The 21,222-nt window shown below is 47.3% G+C and overlaps 1 protein-coding gene across 2 annotated transcripts in view; it reads left to right on the forward strand.

The window, feature by feature from the left end:
- The first annotated feature begins 2,017 nt into the window (after nt 1-2,017).
- ACVR2A (activin A receptor type 2A) overlaps nt 2,018-21,222 on the forward strand; it is a 92,252-nt gene continuing 73,047 nt past the window's right edge. Inside the window, exon 1 of one of the 2 annotated variants that reach the window (XM_056535121.1) lies at nt 2,018-2,546. In XM_056535121.1, the coding sequence (XP_056391096.1) occupies nt 2,492-2,546 (55 nt within the window). In that variant the 5' untranslated portion in view covers nt 2,018-2,491. The remainder of the gene's footprint in view (nt 2,547-21,222) is intronic. The other variant, XM_056535122.1, reaches the window with a different exon arrangement.

Consider the following 21,222-nt stretch of genomic DNA (forward strand, 5'->3'; position numbering starts at 1 on the left):
GCACCCTGGTTGGGAAACACTGCCCTATGCTAAGGGATCATTTTGGTTTTCCAGGCTGTCCGGGCATGCTGTGAGTTGTAGTTTTGCAACAGCTGGAGGCACCCTGGTTAGGAAACACTGCCCTATGCTAAGGGATCATTTTGGTTTTCCAGGCTGTCCGGGCATGCTGTGAGTTGTAGTTTTGCAACAGCTGGAGGCACCCCGGTTAGGAAACACTGCCCTATGCTAAGGGATCATTTTGGTTTTGCAGGCTGTCCGGGCATGCTGGGAGCTGTAGTTTTGCAACAGCTGGAGGCACCCTGGTTAGGAAACACTGCCCTATGCTAAGGGATAATTTTGGTTTTGCAGGCTGTCCGGGCATGCTGTGAGTTGTAGTTTTGCAACAGCTGGAGGCACCCTGGTTAGGAAACACTGCCCTATGCTAAGGGATCATTTTGGTTTTCCAGGCTGTCCGGGCATGCTGTGAGTTGTAGTTTTGCAACAGCTGGAGGCACCCTGGTTAGGAAACACTGCCCTATGCTAAGGGATAATTTTGGTTTTGCAGGCTGTCCGGGCATGCTGGGAGCTGTAGTTTTGCAACAGCTGGAGGCACCCTGGTTAGGAAACACTGCCCTATGCTAAGGGATAGTTGTGGTTTTGCAGGCTGTCCGGGCATGCTGTGAGTTGTAGTTTTGCAACAGCTGGAGGCACCCTTGTTGGGAAACACTGCCCTATACTAAGGGTTAGTTGTGGTTTTGCAGGCTCTCCGGGCATGCTGGGAGTTGTAGTTTTGCAACAGCTGAAGGCCCCCTGGTTGGGAAACACTGCCCTATGCTAAGGGATAGTTGTGGTTTTGCAGGCTGTCCGGGCATGCTGGGAGTTGTAGTTTTGCAACAGCTGGAGGCACCCTGGTTGGAAACACTGCCCTATGCTAAGGGATAGTTGTGGTTTTGCAGGCTGTCTGGGCATACTGGGAGTTGTAGTTTTGCAACAGCTGGAGGCACCCTGGTTGGAAACACTGCCCTATGCTAAGGAATAGTTGTGGTTTTGCAGGCTCTCCAGGCATGCTAGGAGTTGTAGTTTTGCAACAGCTGGAGGTACCCTGGTTAGGAAACACTGCCCTATGCTAAGGGATCATTTTGGTTTTGCAGGCTGTCCGGGCATGCTGGGGGTTGTAGTTTTGCAACAGCTGGAGGCACCCTGGTTAGGAAACACTGCCCTATGCTAAGGGATAGTTGTGGTTTTGCAGTCTGTCCAGGCATGCTGGGAGTTGTAGTTTTGAAACAGCTGGAGGCACCCTGGTTAGGAAACACTTCCCTATACTAAGGGATAGTTGTGGTTTTGTAGGCTGTCCAGGCATGCTGGGAGATGTAGTTTTGAAACAGCTGGAGACACCCTGGTTAGGAAACACTGCCCTATACTAAGGGATAGTTGTGGTTTTGCAGTATAATGATCATACAGGCTGCCTTCTTTCATTGCTCCAGTCCGTAATGCCCATTGCAGACACTTTCTATGGCGGACAGTGGTCATGGACGCTCTATACATCTGCAGGACCCCTTCAAAGCAGGACGCAATGTCCTGTGTGAACTGACACCTATCATAGCCAGCAGGAGGTTTTTCAGCAGTCTTCTATGGGATCAGCAGCACTAGCCTGGACTTGGCCCTTATCACAGTCACTCCGATCCTTGTGCTTGCTCAGTTTTCCTGCTTCCCCATCTATGACTGATCCAGTCCACTCCTTGACATGTGTTGTGGTCACCATCTAATCAATGCTATTCACTGCACACCTCTGGCGCCCCCAGCGTCTATTAGAGGCATTGCATCCGAGCCCCTGTGTCCCAGCAGCGCTATCTCCCCTGTCACCGCGGCTCCAACTATATTTTTTTACGTCCCCCCCCCCCCCCCCCAAAACCACGCCCCTGCTAAACCGTCACTGCGCCCCCTCCGAACCACGCCTCTTCCTGGACCTACCTCTCAAATTCTCCCCCCCTTATAGGACGGCATCCGTAAGCCACGCCCACTGTCAGTTCTGATTGGCCATCGTCCTCGTCAGTCACGCAGAGCTCTGAGCCGCCCGGCCCCGCCCTGGCTGTTAGTCGCGGAGGAGGAGGCGAGAAAACAAAAACAATCGTTCGGCGCCGCCATCTTGGCCCGAGCTCCGTGCGGCTGAATGGGCAGCGATGAGAGGACTCAGCGTGAGGAGGAGGAGGCGTCCTGTAGGCCGGAGCGCGGGCACTGAGCGGCCTCACCGGAGACAGTGACCGGACGGGGGGGAGGACAGGCCTGTGACCGTGCACCCAGAGCAGCCTCTCCCGTCCTCCGCCGTTACCCGCTTTATACACAGTAGTGGCCGTCTTCTGCCCGCCACCCCCGGGACATGGGGGCCCCGCTCTCCCGGCTGCTGCTGCTCCTCACTCTGCCTTCCGGCTGGTGACCGGCCCCGCTCCGCTCCCCGTCCTCCGCCATACTATTACCGCCATTACTACTGTGCCGTGTGGATCTATCCCGAGCCATGGGAGCCGCCACCAAGCTGGCCATAGCCGTGTTCCTCATCTCCTGCTCGTCAGGTGAGAGATCAGTGTGCACGTGTGAGGGGATCTACGGTGTGTACGGGGATCTACTGTATACGGGGATCTACTCAGTGTGTGTACGGGGATCTACGTTGTGTGTAAGGGGATCTACTGTATACGGGTACTGTATCTGGTCAGTGTGTATACGGGGATCTGCTGTGTACAGGGATCTGGTCAGTGTGTGTACAGGGATCTGGTCAGTGTGTATACGGGGATCTGCTGTGTACAGGGATCTGGTCAGTGTGTATACGGGGATCTGCTGTGTACAGGGATCTGGTCAGTGTGTATACAGGGATCTGCTGTGTACAGGGATCTGGTCAGTGTGTATACAGGGATCTGCTGTGTACAGGGACCTGCTCAGTGTGTGGACGGGGATCATGAGATTTCACGATATATCAAAATTATGGAAGAGATCCACATGCTGTGTACCAGGATCTACTCTATGCAAGATAATGTAAGATCTTATTTTATGCAGGGGTCATGTAAGAAATCTACTTACTGTATACTGGGATCCACTAGAGATCATAAGTTTTTATGATGTATTGGAATTGTGAGATCTAATAACTGTATACAGAATCATGAAAGAGATCTACATACTTTGTACAGTGATCTAGTTACTGTATACAGGGGTCATGTAAGAGATCTTACTGTATATACTGGGATCCACTAGAGCGATCACTGCGGGATCATGAGATCTTAGAGTGTATATATATATATAATATTGTAGTGTTTACCAACCAGGGTGCCTCCAGGTGTTGCAAAACTACAACTCCCAGCATGCCCGGACAGCCTTTGGCTGTCCGGGCATGCTGGGAGTTGTAGTTTTGCAACAGCTGGAGGCACCCTGGTTGGGACCACTGATATATCGGAATAGAGAGATCTAATCACTGTATACAGGATCATTAGAGATCTTCTTACTTTGTACAATGATCTAGTTACTGTATATAGAATTATCTAAGAGATCTTACTGTCTACAATGATCAAATCACTGTATAGGGAATTGTGGAAGAGATCTACATGCTGTATACAGGGATCATGTGAGTTCTCACTTTGTACTGGGATCCACTAGATATATCACTGTGGGGGGATCATGAGACCTCATTATATATCTAAATCATAGAAGAGACTTACTCACTGTGTACAGGGATCTCACTACTGCGTGCAGAGTTATGTTAGATCAAATTGCTGTGTGTAGGGATCTGCATATAGTGCACACTACTGTAAATGGAATCATATAAGATCTACTGACTGTACAGGGATCACTGAGATCTATTCACTGTATACAGGGATTGTGGAAGGGATCTACTATTTACTGGATACAGGGGCCATTTAAGAGATCTACTTACTGAACACACGGAGCGTGGAAGGGATTTACTTTTTTAAAAGGGGATCATGTAAAAGATCTACTTGGTGTGTTACACACTACACCCTGGGATCTGATTAGTAGATTTGCACGAGGTATTCAGGGATCAGAGGAGAGATGTGAATATTGTATACAGTGATCATACAGGGAAGCTACATCCTGTATACAGAGATCACCAAGTAAGATCTACATGCTGTACACCAGAGTCCAGTCTGCACACTGTATAGAGATCTGTCTACATTGTATACAGGGATCGTGTGAGGGATCTGTCTACATTGTATACAGGGATCATGTAGGTGAGCTCCACACTATGTGCAGGGATCATGGTAGAGATCTGTATACACTGTACACTAGGATCATGTAGGAGATCTTTGTACACTCTACATATTATATGCTGTGATCAGGTAGAGATCTGTGCACACGCAATACACAGTGATTGGCGATTGTACATTCAGGGATCGTGTGTGAGATCTGTATACTGGGGTCATGTGAGATCTGTATACCGGGGTCATGTAAGATCTGTGCAATCCACATACTGGGAGATATATGCGCTGTAAACTATGATCATGTAAGATTTGTTCACACTGTATTCTGGGATCATGTGAGATCTGTGCACACTGTACACTGGGGGGGGGGGTGAGGGTTCTATGTATGTCAGATTCTATAGTCAGTGATAGTGTATGAGATCGGTGCACACTGTGTATTGGGATCATGAGAGATCTGTGTACGTTGAATACTAAGATCATAAGAGATCTGTGTACGTTGTATACTGGGATCCTATCAGATTTTATAGTCGGCGATTGTGCATGAGATCTGTGTGCGCTGTATACTGGGATCATGAGATCTGTGCGGGCTGTATACTGGGGTCATGAGATCTGTGCGGGCTGTATACTGGGGTCATGAGATCTGTGCGGGCTGTATACTGGGATCATGAGATCTGTGCGGGCTGTTTACTGGGGTCATGAGATCTGTGCGGGCTGTATACTGGGGTCATGAGATCTGTGCGCGCTGTATACTGGGATCATGAGATCTGTGTGCGCTGTATACTGGGATCATGAGATCTGTGCGCGCTGTATACTGGGATCATGAGATCTGTGTGCGCTGTATACTGGGATCATGAGATCTGTGTGCGCTGTATACTGGGATCATGAGATCTGTGCGCGCTGTATACTGGGATCATGAGATCTGTGTGCGCTGTATACTGGGATCATGAGATCTGTGCGGGCTGTTTACTGGGGTCATGAGATCTGTGCGGGCTGTATGCTGGGATCATGAGATCTGTGCGGGCTGTATACTGGGATCATGAGATCTGTGCGCGCTGTATACTGGGATCATGAGATCTGTGTGCGCTGTATACTGGGATCATGAGAGATCTGTGTGCGCTGTATACTGGGATCATGAGAGATCTGTGTGCGCTGTATACTGGGATCATGAGAGATCTGTGTGCGCTGTATACTGGGATCATGAGAGATCTGTGTGCGCTGTATACTGGGATCATGAGAGATCTGTGTGCGTTGTATACTGGGATCATGAGAGATCTGTGTACGCTGTATACTGGGATCATGAGAGATCTGTGTACGCTGTATACTGGGATCATGAGAGATCTGTGTACGTTGTATACTGGGATCATGAGAGATCTGTGTACGTTGTATACTGGGATCATGAGAGATCTGTGTGCGCTGTATACTGGGATCATGAGAGATCTGTGTGCGCTGTATACTGGGATCATGTAAGTCACATACAGCCTACTTACTGGCATCATGTAGGAGATCTGCCTGGGGGGCGTTCGCCCAAGGTAATGTAATAGATCTCCAGTAGATGAGCTGTATGCACTATACACCGGATCACATGTTGGGAGCGCGCACACAATCGCCGTTTCCTAAACTTTTACTTTCCACATTCTTGTGTAATGCCTATGAGGTCTGTGTGCTGTATACTGTGTCCCTGAGCTGTATACTCCTGATACACATGTCCTATCGGGGGGCTGTACATATATACGTGTTTGCTTAGTCCTGGGGGGGGTCATGGTTTTATGTACCTGTGGATGAGGGTCACATTTGGGATCAGTTTTAGGTCATACATGAGACGTGTAGCACAGTGTACATCCCATAGTCACCACAGTGTACATCCCATAGTCACCACAGTGTACATCCCATAGTCACCACAGTGTACATCCCATAGTCACCACAGTGTACATCCCATAGTCACCACAGTGTACATCCCATAGTCACCATAGATTTGCTGTTTATTGCATCAATCCTGTGTTTTGTTGAGTCTTCCTTCAACCTTGTTGCTGTATATGGGTTGTGTGTCTGGCAGTAATTATATTTATTTTATTAGAGAAGGGGGTCACCAAGCTGTGGCCCTCCAGATGTTGCAAAACTACAACTCTCAGCATGCCCAGTCAGTCAAGTAAACTCACTGTTAACGCATTAATCCTACTTTACGTTTTGTTGCGTCTTCCTGCAGCCTTCACCCATCGCAGCAGCACTTTGGCTCTGAACTGAGAAAATCCCATTATGTTATGTGGTGCCAGGGTTTCCCAACCAGAGTGCCTCCAGCTGTTGCAAAACTACAACTCCCAGCATGCTGGGAGTTGAAGTTTTGCAACAGCTGGAGGCACCCTGGTTGGGAAACGCTGTATCAGAGGAATGGTGCATATATCTATAGGTTAATGTTCTGAATACTGTTGCAAAACTACAACTCCCAGCATGCCCGGACAGCCAACGGCTGTCCGGGCATGCTGGGAGTTGTAGTTTTGCAACAGCTGGAGGTACCCTGGTTGGAAAACGCTGCATTAGAGGAATGGTACATGTATCTATAGGTTAATGCGCTGACTACTTTTGCAACTAAAAAGTCTATTTTCGGCACCTGACCTTTTCGGTTTGCTTTGGTGCTGCCAAACTACAACTCCCATCATGCACCAACAGCTGAAAGTTAGGGCACGATGGTATACAATATAAAGCGTTTATTTTTTATATGATATAATACAAAATTGTGGAGCCACAAAGTCACCAATTCAGTGGTGTCCATTACTATAGATTGGGGGGGGGGGGAAGCCCCTGCCAGACACCCAGATGTCCGTACTGCATTAACCCTGCGCTTGCCCGCTCCTGTGGCTGATGGCAGAGCATTTCAGGACAGCCCTCCATGTGCAGCTCTGAAACCCAACCTTTATTGACCGTATTGCTGTCTTATGATGTGCGCCCTCCCCCCTCCACCCCTTACATTTGCTGAGCTTGACATGCAAGTAATGTGCCCGCGTATTGGCGCAAGTAATGGCCGAATGCCTGGGTCGCCCTAATAGTATACATTATAAACAGCTGGAAGTGGAACGTTTGATAGAGTATCTGGCTCTAAGTGGTGTAAGCAGGTGGCCGGCTATAGGCAAACACCGAGCGCAAATCCTCCGGGTGACAGATATGTTGCTGCAGTTGCATTTCTCACGTAATGGAAGGTGACATTCTGGAGGAGGGGGGGTGCACTTTAAAAAAATTTTTTTTTTTTTTAATCCTGTTTAATTTTTCTACCGCCGCCTTCTTCTTCAGATCTATATTCAGAACAATTCTCCATTCATGCTGACTGGAACCAGAGACTGTTCTCCATAGTGGGGCAGGATGAGAGTTGTAGTTTTGCAGCAGCCAGAAAGCGATGAAGTGCGTTTGATATGGGAAACTTTGTTTCTATGCTGTATACATTTATATACAAATTTAAAGGGGTTATCCAGGAAAAAAAACTTTTTTTTTCTATATATCAATTGGCTCCAGAAAGTTAAACAGATTTGTAAATTACTTCTATGAAAAAATCTTAATCCATTCAGTACTTATAAGCTTCTGAAGTTAAAGTAGTAGTCCAGTGGGGACCCAGTGGTGAACAACTTATCCCCTATCCTAAGGATAGGGGATAAGTTGCAGATCGCGGGGGGTCCGACCGCTGGGGCCCCCTGCGATCTCCTGTACGGAGCCCCGACAGCCCGCGGGAAGGGGGCGTGTCGACCTCCGCACGAAGCGGCGCCCGACACGCCCCCTCAATATAACTGTATGGCAGAGCCGAAGCGCTGCCTTCGGCAATCTCCGGCTCTGCCATAGAGATGTATTGAGGGGGCGTGTCGGCCGCCGCTTCGTGCGGAGGTCGACACCCGCTATCTGGCCGAAGAGCCTGGCCCCCGTACAGAGAGATAGCAGGGGGCCCCAGCGGTCGGCCCCCCCGCGATCTCAAACTTATCCCCTATCCTTAGGATAGGGGATACGTTTTTCACCACTGGACTACCCCTTTAAGGTTGTTCTTTTCTGTCTAAGTGCTCTCTGATGACACGTGTCTAGGGAACCACCTAGTTTAGAAGCAAATCCCCATAGCAAACCTCTTCTAAACTGGGCGGTTCCCGAGACACGTGTCATCAGAGAGAACTTAGACAGAAAAGAACAACCTTAACTTCAGAAGCTCATAAGTACTGAAAGGATTAAGATTTTTTAATAGAAGTAATTTACAAATCTGTTTAACTTTCTGGAGCCAGTTGGTATAGAATTTTATTTTTTATTTTTCCTGGATAACCCCTTTAAGGTGGCTGCTCCAATGCGGGGGTCTTCTTTATGGCCTAGACCAGTAGTCTCCAAACTGTGGACCTCCAGCTGTCAGGGCATGCAATAGTTAAAGTTAAAAGTTGAAGTTTAGGCTGCTTTCACACTATATATAATTTAACAGTTTAAAAGATCCGTTCAATGTTCAGTTATAAAAACACTGAAAATCCTCCTTTTACAAAATCCCATAGGGCCGTTAGAAAATCCCATTATAGTCTATGGGATTTTTTTCGTTATCAGTTTTAACCCGTTATAGCCCGTTTATAATAACGGATGTTATTTTGTGACGGAAGATTGTAACGGGAGAAATAGCGCATGCACTATTTCTTCCGTTCATTCTCCCCATACAAAATAACGTCCATTATTAATAACTGGCTATAAAGGGTTAAAACGGATAACTTAAAAATCCCATAGACTATAATGGGATTTTCTAACGGCCGATTTACAGGGTTTTTATAACAGGACATTGAACGGATCTTTAAAACGGATACATTTTATATAGTGTGAAAGCAACCTTACTATTCTAGATAAGTGTTTCCCAACCAGCGTGTCCATAGCTGTTGCAAAACTACAACTCCCAGCATGCCCGGACAGCCAACGGCTGTCCGGGCATGCTGGGAGTTGTAGTTTTGCAACAGCTGGAGGCGCCCTGGTTGGGAAACACTGGTTTAGCTGTTTTTGAGCATTCATGGAGAATTCATTATTGTGCCAACAGCTGTCTATGGCATAGATCAGTGGTTTTCAACCTGCAGACTTCCAGATGTTGCAAAACTACAACTCCCAGCATGCTGGGAGTTGTAGTTTTGCAACATCTGGAGGTCTGCAGGTTGAAGACCACTGGCATAGATTATCGTCACAGGGCCGCAAGTGGTTTACAGGGGTTCTGCGCGTCGGCAAGATGTTATTGATGGTACAATGCCAACCTATATTTTTCGATATCTCTGCTTGCTGTCAATTTTTTTTTTATTTATTTTTTTTTTTTTTTTACGTCTAGTGTAGTGGACTCCAAACTGGGGATGTCCAGCTGTTGCAAAACTATGCTGGGAGTTGTAGTTTTGAAACGGTTGGAGGTCAACACTTAGGAGACCACTGGCCTACAACGTTACATTGCAAAGATAAAGCTGGCCTCAAGTTTTAGACTCTCTCCCTATATTCCTCTTACACATGCATGCTCGGCTCAGCTGGGCGTGCATGCACTCTGTATGGATGGATTGAAGAAAGACACTGGTAGTGGTTTCTAGTAGTGGATTTATGTGTGTATGTGTGTGTGTGTATGTATATGTTTATATATAAATTTCTATCCCCAAAATGAATACATGCGTGCCCAGCTGAGCTGTGCGTGCCAGTATATGGCAAATATAGATAAGGACTATAGGAATTCCCCGAGACCCAAGGGATCAGGCTTGTTCAGCCAACTGTTCTTTCCCCCGACATCTTCCAATACAAATGAGCTAATTGACCGATCCCTCAAAAATCGGCAGATTTGGCTGAAAACTCTAATCTTTATGGCCTCATGCAGAAGATCTTTACACAGTTTTAAAGTTACATGTGAATTTTTTTTATTTTTGCAGATTTCTCCCCTTTGGAACTTGTGACATGCAGATAAATTTCCGCAGCTTGTGGAATTGTAAAATCGCATTGGACATAGGTTGCGCTTTAATTCACTGCAGTTTTTTACCAGCACGAATCCGCAGCAGTTACACAACATATGAATTCACCCGTTACCCAGGCGTTTAGGACTTGCATTGGTTACAGGAGTTACCCAGGATTAAAGGGGTTATCCAGGAAAAAAAACTTTAAAAAAAAAAAAAAAAATAGATATATATATATATATATATATCTATCAACTGGCTCCAGAAAGTTAAACAGATTTTGTAAATTACTTCTATTAAAATTTTCTTTTTTATCCTTTCGGTACTTATGAGCTGCTGAAGTTGAGTAGTTCTTTTCTAAGTGCTCTCTGATGACACCTGTCTCGGGAACTGTCCAGAGCAGAAGCAAATCCCCATAGCAAACCTCTTCTACTCTGTGCAGTTCCCGAGACAGACAGAGGTGTCAGCAGAGGGCACTGTTGCCAGACAGAAAAGAACAACTCATCTTCAGCAGCTGATAATTATTGGAAGGATTAAGATTTTTTGATAGAAGTCATTTACAAATCTTGATGAATTAAAGGCAGATATAGCAATGCCGAGCACCGCCAGCGTAACACAGCAGGTACCCTTAAGCGCCGTGCTTTATTCAGACCTCAACCATGGTAAATGCTGGCATATGGGTTGGTGCTATCTATAATGCACATAGCGCAATGTGAATACGTCCTGAAAGAATGAAGATGCACTCACCACGTCTTATTGCAGGTAACTTAAATTTATTGCAGTGGGGTTTCCAGCAAGACCCTTGCAGCCAGTGTAGGGAGTAGGTGCAGGACGCTGCAAAATGTCTCAGGCGTGACAGCTGTTTCGCATGCGGGCTTCGTCAGACCACCAATAAATTGTCGTGGTGAGTGCATCTTCATTCTTTCTGGACTAATTTACAAATCTGTTTAAAAATTGTTTTTCCCTCAGAATACCCCTTTAAAAAGAAAAAAATATATATATAGATATGTATGTATATATGCTTTAATTTCTGCAGGGAGATCTGCAAGACAAATCCACACCGAATCACGTTGGTTTTGGCAGGGATTTTGCCGCAGCCAATCTGTGTGCGGAATCTCCCGCGAGGAATGTCCGGCATGGATTCTGTCTTTTAGCACGATCCGATTGACTTCAATGGGATATCTGAATTCCGCTGGAAGATTGTATATGTTCCGGTAGATTCTGCCAGAGAAGTCCAGACTGTCAATGAGATGGAGTTTATGTCCGCGGCAACTTACCACGGACATAAGTGCCGACTGCGGATCATTTCTGCTCCATTTACCTTGGTGCCGGAAGATCGCAGGTCCTAGAGGATTTCAAGGAAATGACTTGCTAAATTTCCTCAGTGTGAATATCCCCTTATAGTCTATAGCAATGTTCTTCAATACTGTTGTGAAACTACAACTCCCATCATATCATGACAGGCCCTTTTCCACACATTCCACACTAAGCCTTATAAGCCAGTAACCTGTGGCCCTCCAGCCTTTCTAAAACTACAACTCCCATTGGCTGCTGGGGGGGGGGGCATGATGGGAGTTGTAGGTTTGAAACTGCCGGAGAGCCACAGGTAGAGAAGGATGAGTGACAGATCAAACTGTGGACCGCCAGCTGTTACAAAAGTACAACTCCCAGCATGCCTGGGCAGCCAACGGGTTTCAAGGGCTGTCATGCCCCCTCCCATAGACTTGCATTGAGGGGGCGGTGGGGTGTGACATCATGAGGGGGCGGGGCTATGATGTCACGAGCTCCCGGCTCCAGCGTTCAGAACAGTTTGTTCCAAACGCTGAGCAGTGGAGTACCCCTTTAAATTCTCTAGGGGATGCAAGGTATAAATTCTCCTGGCAGGGTGTAATGTATAAATTCTACTGGGGGGTAATGTATACATTTTGGTGGAAGAGGGGGTAATGTATCATTATTTTTTCAGGCGGGGGGTGCAATGCATGAGGTCCCTTTATTAAAGGGGTATTCCAGGCCAAAACTTTTTTCTTTTTTTTTATATATCAACTGGCTCCAGATTTGTAAATTACTTCTATTAAAAAATCTTAATCCTTCCAATAGTTATTAGCTTCTGAAGTTGAGTTGTTGTTTTCTGTCTAACTGCTTTCTGATGACTCACGTCCCGGGAGCTATGCAGTTCCTATGGGGATATTCTCCCATCATGCACAGCTCCCGGGACGTGACATCATCAATGAGCAGTTAGACAGAAAACTTCAGATGCTAATAACTATTGGAAAGATTAAGATTTTTTAATAGAAGTAATTTACAAATCTGTTTAACTTTCCGGAGCCAGTTGATATATATAAATAAAAAAAGGTTTTGCCTGGAATACCCCTTTAAGCTGCCGTCAGATCTTGCTCCCATAGTGGCACATGCATTGTTTGATTTATGGGATCGGTCTGTAGGGTGGCGGTGACGCTGCAGTCGCTCGACATTAAAGGCTTTTCGGTGTTTGCTAACAGAAGGAATCTAAATGTTTAATGTGTGATTTATCCATCCCTTGCAGCCAGCGGAACGTGTTCTGCTCCAATGGCGCGGTGTCACGGCGGTACAGCCAATGCCATTCAGCTCCTGATTTCGCTCCTTACTCACGGTTAGTTAGGTCGCATATTGTTGGCTAAATGCGGACGTTCAGCTGGATTTGTAAAGCTTTCACCTCTTAGAGAGCTCTGCTGAATAGATCAGTTTCCTTGTGGTTATTAAATAGAAAGGGGGAGGGGGGGGGGTCTGCTTCGCTGTCTATAGTGGTATTGATTCAGCGCGGCTCTGTTGGGCTGTGAAAGTGCAGGTTCTGCCAGCTGAGAACCAGATGGAGACCATACGCTTTGTTTAAACTGAAAAGCTTAAATCTTGATCAATTTAAATTTTGTTTTTCTTAAAGTGTATAATTAGTTTAATCGGGGGTGAAACCAAGACGGTCTGCGAGGATGAAAACCTCCTTCCTGAACACCCCGCCCCCCTCCGTCACGTGGGCCCTCCATTGCACAATGTGGTGGTGGGATAGAAAGGTCGGTCGGCCACAGTTTTGCATCACTCAAGCGTGTCAGCGCGTTTATTTTCTCACAGATTACATCTTAAGATCTGAGATCTAATGCGTCAGAGCGTTTTCCCCTTTATCAATGAAGAGCTTGACATGCTTACGTACTGAAAGTCTTCCCCTATTTTCCTATTGACGTAAATAGGGAGGCTCAGGATGAGCACGGCCATACGTGTCTCTTATACAGAAAAGAGCTGCAAGGTATAGAATTACATAGTCTGTGTTCACCTGGAACATTTAGAAAATGTAATATCTGAATTAGGGGTGTAAGAAAAAAATTGATTCACTCGATTATGGCGATTTTTTTTTTTTTTTCTTTGGTGATACGGTATCGATTCAAAATATTTTTGAATCGATCCTTTTAGGTATGTGGAATTCGTATCTCTCGATGCCCAGGACATGCAGTTCCTGGCGCCGGGCAGGTGAATTTTTCCAATTCGTGCAAGCAGGGCCGGACCTGACAAGCGAGGCGGTGCATGGGTTCGGAAATCTCGCCTCACAGCGGCGCTCTGGGTGTATGGAGTGTGCCCGCTCCATACTCTGTGGCCCCCACTAATATCCAGCATGCAGCGCTCAGCAGTCTGTATGGAGCGGGCTCCAGACTCCTGCCCGCTCCATACTCTGCAGCCCCCGGCTGATTTCAGTAGCCGGGGGCCACCGCTAATAGCCAGCATGCGGCGATCGCCGCGGGTGGCTATTAACCCTTTAGATCGCTGCTGTCAAAGCTGACAGCGGCGTCTAAAGGGATCTGTGAATGCTCCCTGGTGGGGTGGATCGCCCCCTGCAGCGCGATCACGGGCGGGCGATCCACTGTGGAGGTAGCCAGAGGGCTTACCTCTGCTTCCTGCTCTCCGTGGCTCTGTCATTGATAGGCTGGAAATTTTTTTATTTTCGCGGGAAATTCGCGCAGAATTGTGTGCGGAATTGCGCGCGGAAATGGGGGAAAAATAATTGAAGGGTTTTTCAGCCATTTCCGTGCGAATTCAGCATCTGAATTCCGCTAGCAGAATTTCCGCAGTGTGAACAGGACAGCGGAAAAAACATTAAAGTCAATGGGCAGAGGAGATGGGCATTAATTTCGAGAATTATTCGAGTAAATTCCTCTTGAATTACTCCGTGTGAACGCAGCCTTATATGATAAATTTAAGAGACATTTTCCTTTTAATATCTCAATCAAAACTACATAAGAATTAATGTCTAAAATCCGCAACAGCAAATCCGCTATTGCAGATCCCCAGTGTATCCGGTGTGTGTGTGTGTGTGTGTGTGTGTGTGTGTGTGTGTGTATGTATGCATGTGCACCCTTTAAAGGGGTACTCCACCCCTAGACATCTTATCCCCTATCCAAATGATAGGGGATAAGATGTCTGATCGCCGGGGTCCCGCCGCTGAGGACCCCCGCAATATAGCATGCGGCACCCACCTGTTTCTGCTTCGGAAGCGCTGGAGGGTCTGGGTCCCGACCACCGGAACGGAAGTCCGTGATGTCAAGACTCCGCCCCTGTGTGATATCACGCCCCCTCCCAAAGACTTGCATTGAGGGGATGGGGCGTGACGGTGGTCGGGACCCAGACCCTCCAGCGCTTCCGGAGCAGAAACAGGTGGGTGCCGCAAGCTATGTTGCTGGGGTCCCCAGTGGCGGGACCCCCGTGATCAGACATCTTATCCCCTATCCTTTGGATAGGGGATAAGATGTCTAGGGGTGGAGTACCCCTTTAAATACGTTTACATATCCTGTACAATCCTCAACAAAAATCTGCAACTAAATCTGCATAGATTTAATTGTTGATTTTTTGGTATTGAGTTTTACCATGGCATGAATGTTTTTTGAGAATCCGTAGTGCTTCTTTTTATTTTTATTTTTTTAATGAAACCACATATCTGTATAGTGTCTATGCAATCCCTATACCATGCAACTGATTTAAAAAAAAAATGTTTTTAATTTTTTTTTATTTAATTATTTTATATTGCATAGACCCTATACACATACGTGATTTAATGCAAAAAAAGCAGTTCTGTAGCACCATAGGCTGCAATCTGAGGGTCCATTTAGAATTTGGGCTGTAGTCCAGGTTTTCAAACAACCTGTGAACGTACTTTGCTATACAAAAGTATATTTAGCAGAAACCATAATTCTCGTGTGAGTTTAGTAGTAGTGACTTTGTGGTTTGTTCTTTGCCACGTTGGGGTTTTCACTATTCGTCATTCGCTCTTTTGTCTGCTCCGACTTTCTAAAGTAAATGAGAAATTTTACACTTTCCCTCAGAGGAGACTTTAAATGTTTTATTTTTTGTTTCCGTCTTCTCCTGGTTCTCTAGAAAGTGACTTACAAAGTGTAAGACAGTGATGTGATGTGTACACGCACTCCGATGCTCCGGGGGTTGTGATAGTCCAGTCCTCGTCTCCAGCACAGAACTGTAAGGAATCTTGGAAGGTTTGGCGCGGTGGAGGAATGTTCCCCTCCATATGATGAAGTACTATGCCGGTTGTGTGTTTTGGAGTTGTGGAGACATGTTCCTTGGCTTTCAGATGACTTTTTTTTTTTTTCCTTTTTATTATTTGTGGAAATTGATTTTTGGCATGTATGATGTACATTGTGGTTGTGTAGCTGCTCGGCGTGCTGTGACTGGTCTGAGCGCTGCGATCATGACAAGCCGGTCGTTTTTCTCCGGAGCCTTTTGCATAATGCGTGGGAGGTAGCGGCCACCATGTTATTTTTGGAGGGGGGGGGGACTTGAAAATTGATGTTATGTCAGACCCTGGCCTGAAGTGCGGCACCTATTTTAGCGACGAATTTCAAAATACTCTACACCAGTGTTTCCCGACCAGGATGCCTCCAGTTGTCCGGGCATGCTGGGAGTTGTAGTTTTGCAACAACTGGAGGCCCCTACACAGCCCCCTAGTCATTGCTTGCAGTTAAACTAGGAAATAAGTTTCCTTTTTTCTGCTGGTAAGGGTGCCATCCTTGTCCATGGCATGGTCTAGTATTGCAGCTTTATCCCATTTAAGTATCTCTCTCTCATATATATCAATCTCATATATATCAATCTCATATCTATCTATGTATCTCATATCTATCTATGTATCTCATATCTATCTATGTATCTCATATCTATCTATGTATCTCATATCTATCTATGTATCTCATATCTATCTATGTATCTCATATCTATCTATGTATCTCATATCTATCTATGTATCTCATATCTATCTATGTATCTCATATCTATCTATGTATCTCATATCTATCTATGTATCTCATATCTATCTATGTATCTCATATCTATCTCTATGTATCTCTATGTATCTCTATGTATCTCTATGTATCTCTATGTATCTCTATGTATCTCTATCTATCTCTATCTATCTCTATCTATCTCTATCTATCTCTATCTATCTCTATCTATCTCTATCTATCTCTATCTATCTCTATCTATCTCTATCTATCTCTATCTATCTCTATCTATCTCTATCTATCTCTATCTATCTCTATCTATCTCTATCTATCTCTATCTATCTCTATCTATCTCTATCTATCTCTATCTATCTCTATCTATCTCTATCTATCTCTATCTATCTCTATCTATCTCTATCTATCTCTCTCTATCTCTCTCTATCTCTCTCTCTCTCTCTCTCTCTCTATCTCTCTCTATCTCTCTCTATCTCTCTCTCTCTATCTCTCTCTCTCTATCTCTCTCTCTCTATCTCTCTCTCTCTATCTATCTATCTCTATCTATCTATCTCTATCTATCTATCTCTATCTATCTATCTCTATCTATCTATCTCTATCTATCTCTCTATCTCTATCTATCTCTATCTCTATCTATCTCTATCTCTATCTCTATCTCTATCTCTATCTATCTATCTCTATCTATCTATCTATCTCTATCTATCTATCTATCTCTATCTATCTATCTCTCTCTATCTCTCTCTATCTATCTATCTCTATCTATCTATCTATCTATCTATCTATCTCTATCTATCTATCTCTATCTATCTATCTATCTATCTATCTATCTATCTATCTATCTATCTCTATCTATCTATCTCTATCTATCTCATATCTTTCATTATGAAACAGTTAGGTTCTTGGCTTGCAAATTTGGCGGCCAAATAGCTTGGACCGTCCCACCACGGTACGGTGACCACATTTTGGGACGGACCCTACACTATGAATATGCCTCTGTGTGAACAGTTCAGCAGGCATTGCAGGATCTGAAAAATGAGGTCACCTTACCGTGGTGGGACGGTCCAAGCTATTTGGCCGCCAAATTTGCAAGCTAAGTACCTCACTGTTTCATAATTTCATATTTTCATTTGTTGCACTACAGCTGTATGGCTTTTCATGTTCTATCTATATACTCATGTTTCATCTATATACTCATGTTTTATCTATATCTTTGTGCTGGCAGTGTGCTGCTGTATTCTCCTGTTGCTGTATATTTAGCCCAACAGCCTGCACCTGTAAGCCAGGTCCATATAATAGTTTGGAATCAATAGTGCTGGCCAACTTATTCTTTGGTTGTATCTCGTATCTATCTATCTCGTATCTATCTATCATCTCTATCCTTGGCAGAGACCACCATAGATGTCTTACATGTGTCTTATCTTCTGTCCTGTCTGTCTATGGCCCCGACCCTACAAAATACCTTAAGACCTGCATTGCAGCACAGGCACGCTTACTTCTCAAGCCTTTTTTTTCCCTTCTTGTTTAAATGGCATCAGTCTTAGAATCAGAATCAATATTTCCTTTGCTGGGAGATGGCGGGCAGCCAGTTACTCCAGCCCTGGCAGCGGAGAGCTACAGACCTGAGAAATGGCCACTCATGCTCCTGCAAAGCCTCGTGTTTTCCTTAGCAGATTATTGCAATTCCTTTCTCCTTTCCTTACATGTTGGCTCTCGAGTTCTTTCAATGACTCCACACACAGGGGTTAAGTCTTGTTCTCACAGGTATTTTCCACCTGTGTGGGTTCCGGGGGCTGCTAACTATACGCAGTTATTTTAGCTATATATGTATGTTTGTATATATGTGTTACATACCCATATATTAAATATATTAACCATCACAAAGGGTCACTACAACCCACAAACATATATGCAAAAAAACTTTGCTGAGCATAGCCCCGGCAACCACACCACCCACTGGAGCTGACCATCGTGCAGGATTGAACTGTTCCATTTATGCTTTTAAAGCAGGGGTCTCAAACTCAAATTATCTGGGGGCCACTGGAGGTAGAGGCTGGGTGAGGCTGGGCCGCATGCACACCTCACATATAATGCCCCCCTCACTTATGATGCCCCCATCATGCGCCCCTCACATATGATGCCCCCATAATGTGCCCCTCACATATGATGCCCCCATCATGCGCCCCTCACATATGATGCCCCCATAATGCTCCCCCTCACATATGACGCCCCCATCATGCTCCCCCTCACATATGATGCCCCCATCATGCGCCCCCTCACATATGACGCCCCCATCATGCGCCCCCTCACATATGACGCCCCCATCATGCGCCCCCTCACATATGATGCCCCCATCATGCGCCCCCTCACATATGATGCCCCCATCATGCGCCCCCTCACATATGACGCCCCCATAATGCTCCCCCTCACATATGATGCCCCCATCATGCGCCCCCTCACATATGACGCCCCCATCATGCGCCCCCTCACATATGATGCCCCCATCATGCGCCCCCTCACATGACGCCCCCATCATGCTCCCCCTCACATGACGCCCCCATCATGCTCCCCCTCACATGACGCCCCCATCATGCTCCCCCTCACATATGACGCCCCCATCATGCTCCCCCTCACATATGACGCCCCCATCATGCTCCCCCTCACATATGACGCCCCCATCATGCTCCCCCTCACATATGACGCCCCCATCATGCGCCCCTCACATATGATGCCCCCATCATGCGCCCCTCACATATGATGCCCCCATCATGCGCCCCTCACATATGATGCCCCCATCATGCGCCCCTCACATATGATGCCCCCATCATGCGCCCCTCACATATGACGCCCCCATCATGCGCCCCCTCACATATGATGCCCCCATAATGCTCCCCCTCACATATGACGCCCCCATCATGCTCCCCCTCACATATGACGCCCCCATCATGCTCCCCCTCACATATGATGCCCCCATCATGCGCCCCCTCACATATGACGCCCCCATCATGCGCCCCCTCACATATGACGCCCCCATCATGCGCCCCCTCACATATGACGCCCCCATCATGCGCCCCCTCACATATGACGCCCCCATCATGCGCCCCCTCACATATGACGCCCCCATCATGCGCCCCCTCACATATGACGCCCCCATCATGCGCCCCCTCACATATGACGCCCCCATCATGCGCCCCCTCACATATGATGCCCCCATCATGCGCCCCCTCACATATAATGCCCCCCCTCACATATGATGCCCCCATCATGCGCCCCTCACATATGATGCCCCCATCATGCGCCCCCTCACATATGACGCCCCCATAATGCGCCCCCTCACATATGATGCCCCCATAATGCTCCCCCTCACGTATGACGCCCCCATCATGCTCCCCCTCACATATGACGCCCCCATCATGCTCCCCCTCACGTATGACGCCCCCATCATGCTCCCCCTCACATATGACGCCCCCATCATGCTCCCCCTCACATATGACGCCCCCATCATGCTCCCCCTCACATATGACGCCCCCATCATGCTCCCCCTCACATATGACGCCCCCATCATGCTCCCCCTCACATGACGCCCCCATCATGCTCCCCCTCACATGACGCCCCCATCATGCTCCCCCTCACATGACGCCCCCATCATGCTCCCCCTCACATATGACGCCCCCATCATGCTCCCCCTCACATATGACGCCCCCATCATGCTCCCCCTCACATATGACGCCCCCATCATGCTCCCCCTCACATATGACGCCCCCATCATGCTCCCCCTCACATATGACGCCCCCATCATGCTCCCCCTCACATATGACGCCCCCATCATGCTCCCCCTCACATATGACGCCCCCATCATGCGCCCCTCACATATGATGCCCCCATAATGCGCCCCTCACATATGATGCCCCCATCATGCGCCCCTCACATATGACGCCCCCATCATGCGCCCCCTCACATATGATGCCCCCATAATGCTCCCCCTCACATATGACGCCCCCATCATGCTCCCCCTCACATATGACGCCCCCATCATGCTCCCCCTCACATATGACGCCCCCATCATGCGCCCCCTCACATATGACGCCCCCATCATGCGCCCCCTCACATATGACGCCCCCATCATGCGCCCCCTCACATATGACGCCCCCATCATGCGCCCCCTCACATATGACGCCCCCATCATGCGCCCCCTCACATATGACGCCCCCATCATGCGCCCCCTCACATATGACGCCCCCATCATGCGCCCCCTCACATATGACGCCCCCATCATGCGCCCCCTCACATATGACGCCCCCATCATGCGCCCCCTCACATATGACGCCCCCATCATGCGCCCCCTCACATATGACGCCCCCATCATGCGCCCCCTCACATATGACGCCCCCATCATGCGCCCCCTCACATATGACGCCCCCATCATGCGCCCCCTCACATATGACGCCCCCATCATGCGCCCCCTCACATATGATGCCCCCATCATGCGCCCCCTCACATATAATGCCCCCCTCACATATGATGCCCCCATCATGCGCCCCTCACATATGATGCCCCCATCATGCGCCCCCTCACATATGACGCCCCCATCATGCGCCCCCTCACATATGACGCCCCCATAATGCTCCCCCTCACGTATGACGCCCCCATCATGCTCCCCCTCACATATGACGCCCCCATCATGCTCCCCCTCACATATGACGCCCCCATCATGCTCCCCCTCACATATGACGCCCCCATCATGCTCCCCCTCACATATGACGCCCCCATCATGCGCCCCTCACATATGCATTTTATGTGAGGGGCACAACACAGGGGGCATTATATGTGAGGGGCGCAAATTTTTACATTTTTAAAACTATGGACCTCCAGTTGTTGCAA

Source organism: Hyla sarda, chromosome 8 (assembly GCF_029499605.1).
Source record: "Hyla sarda isolate aHylSar1 chromosome 8, aHylSar1.hap1, whole genome shotgun sequence".
Taxonomy (NCBI): Eukaryota; Metazoa; Chordata; class Amphibia; order Anura; family Hylidae; genus Hyla; species Hyla sarda.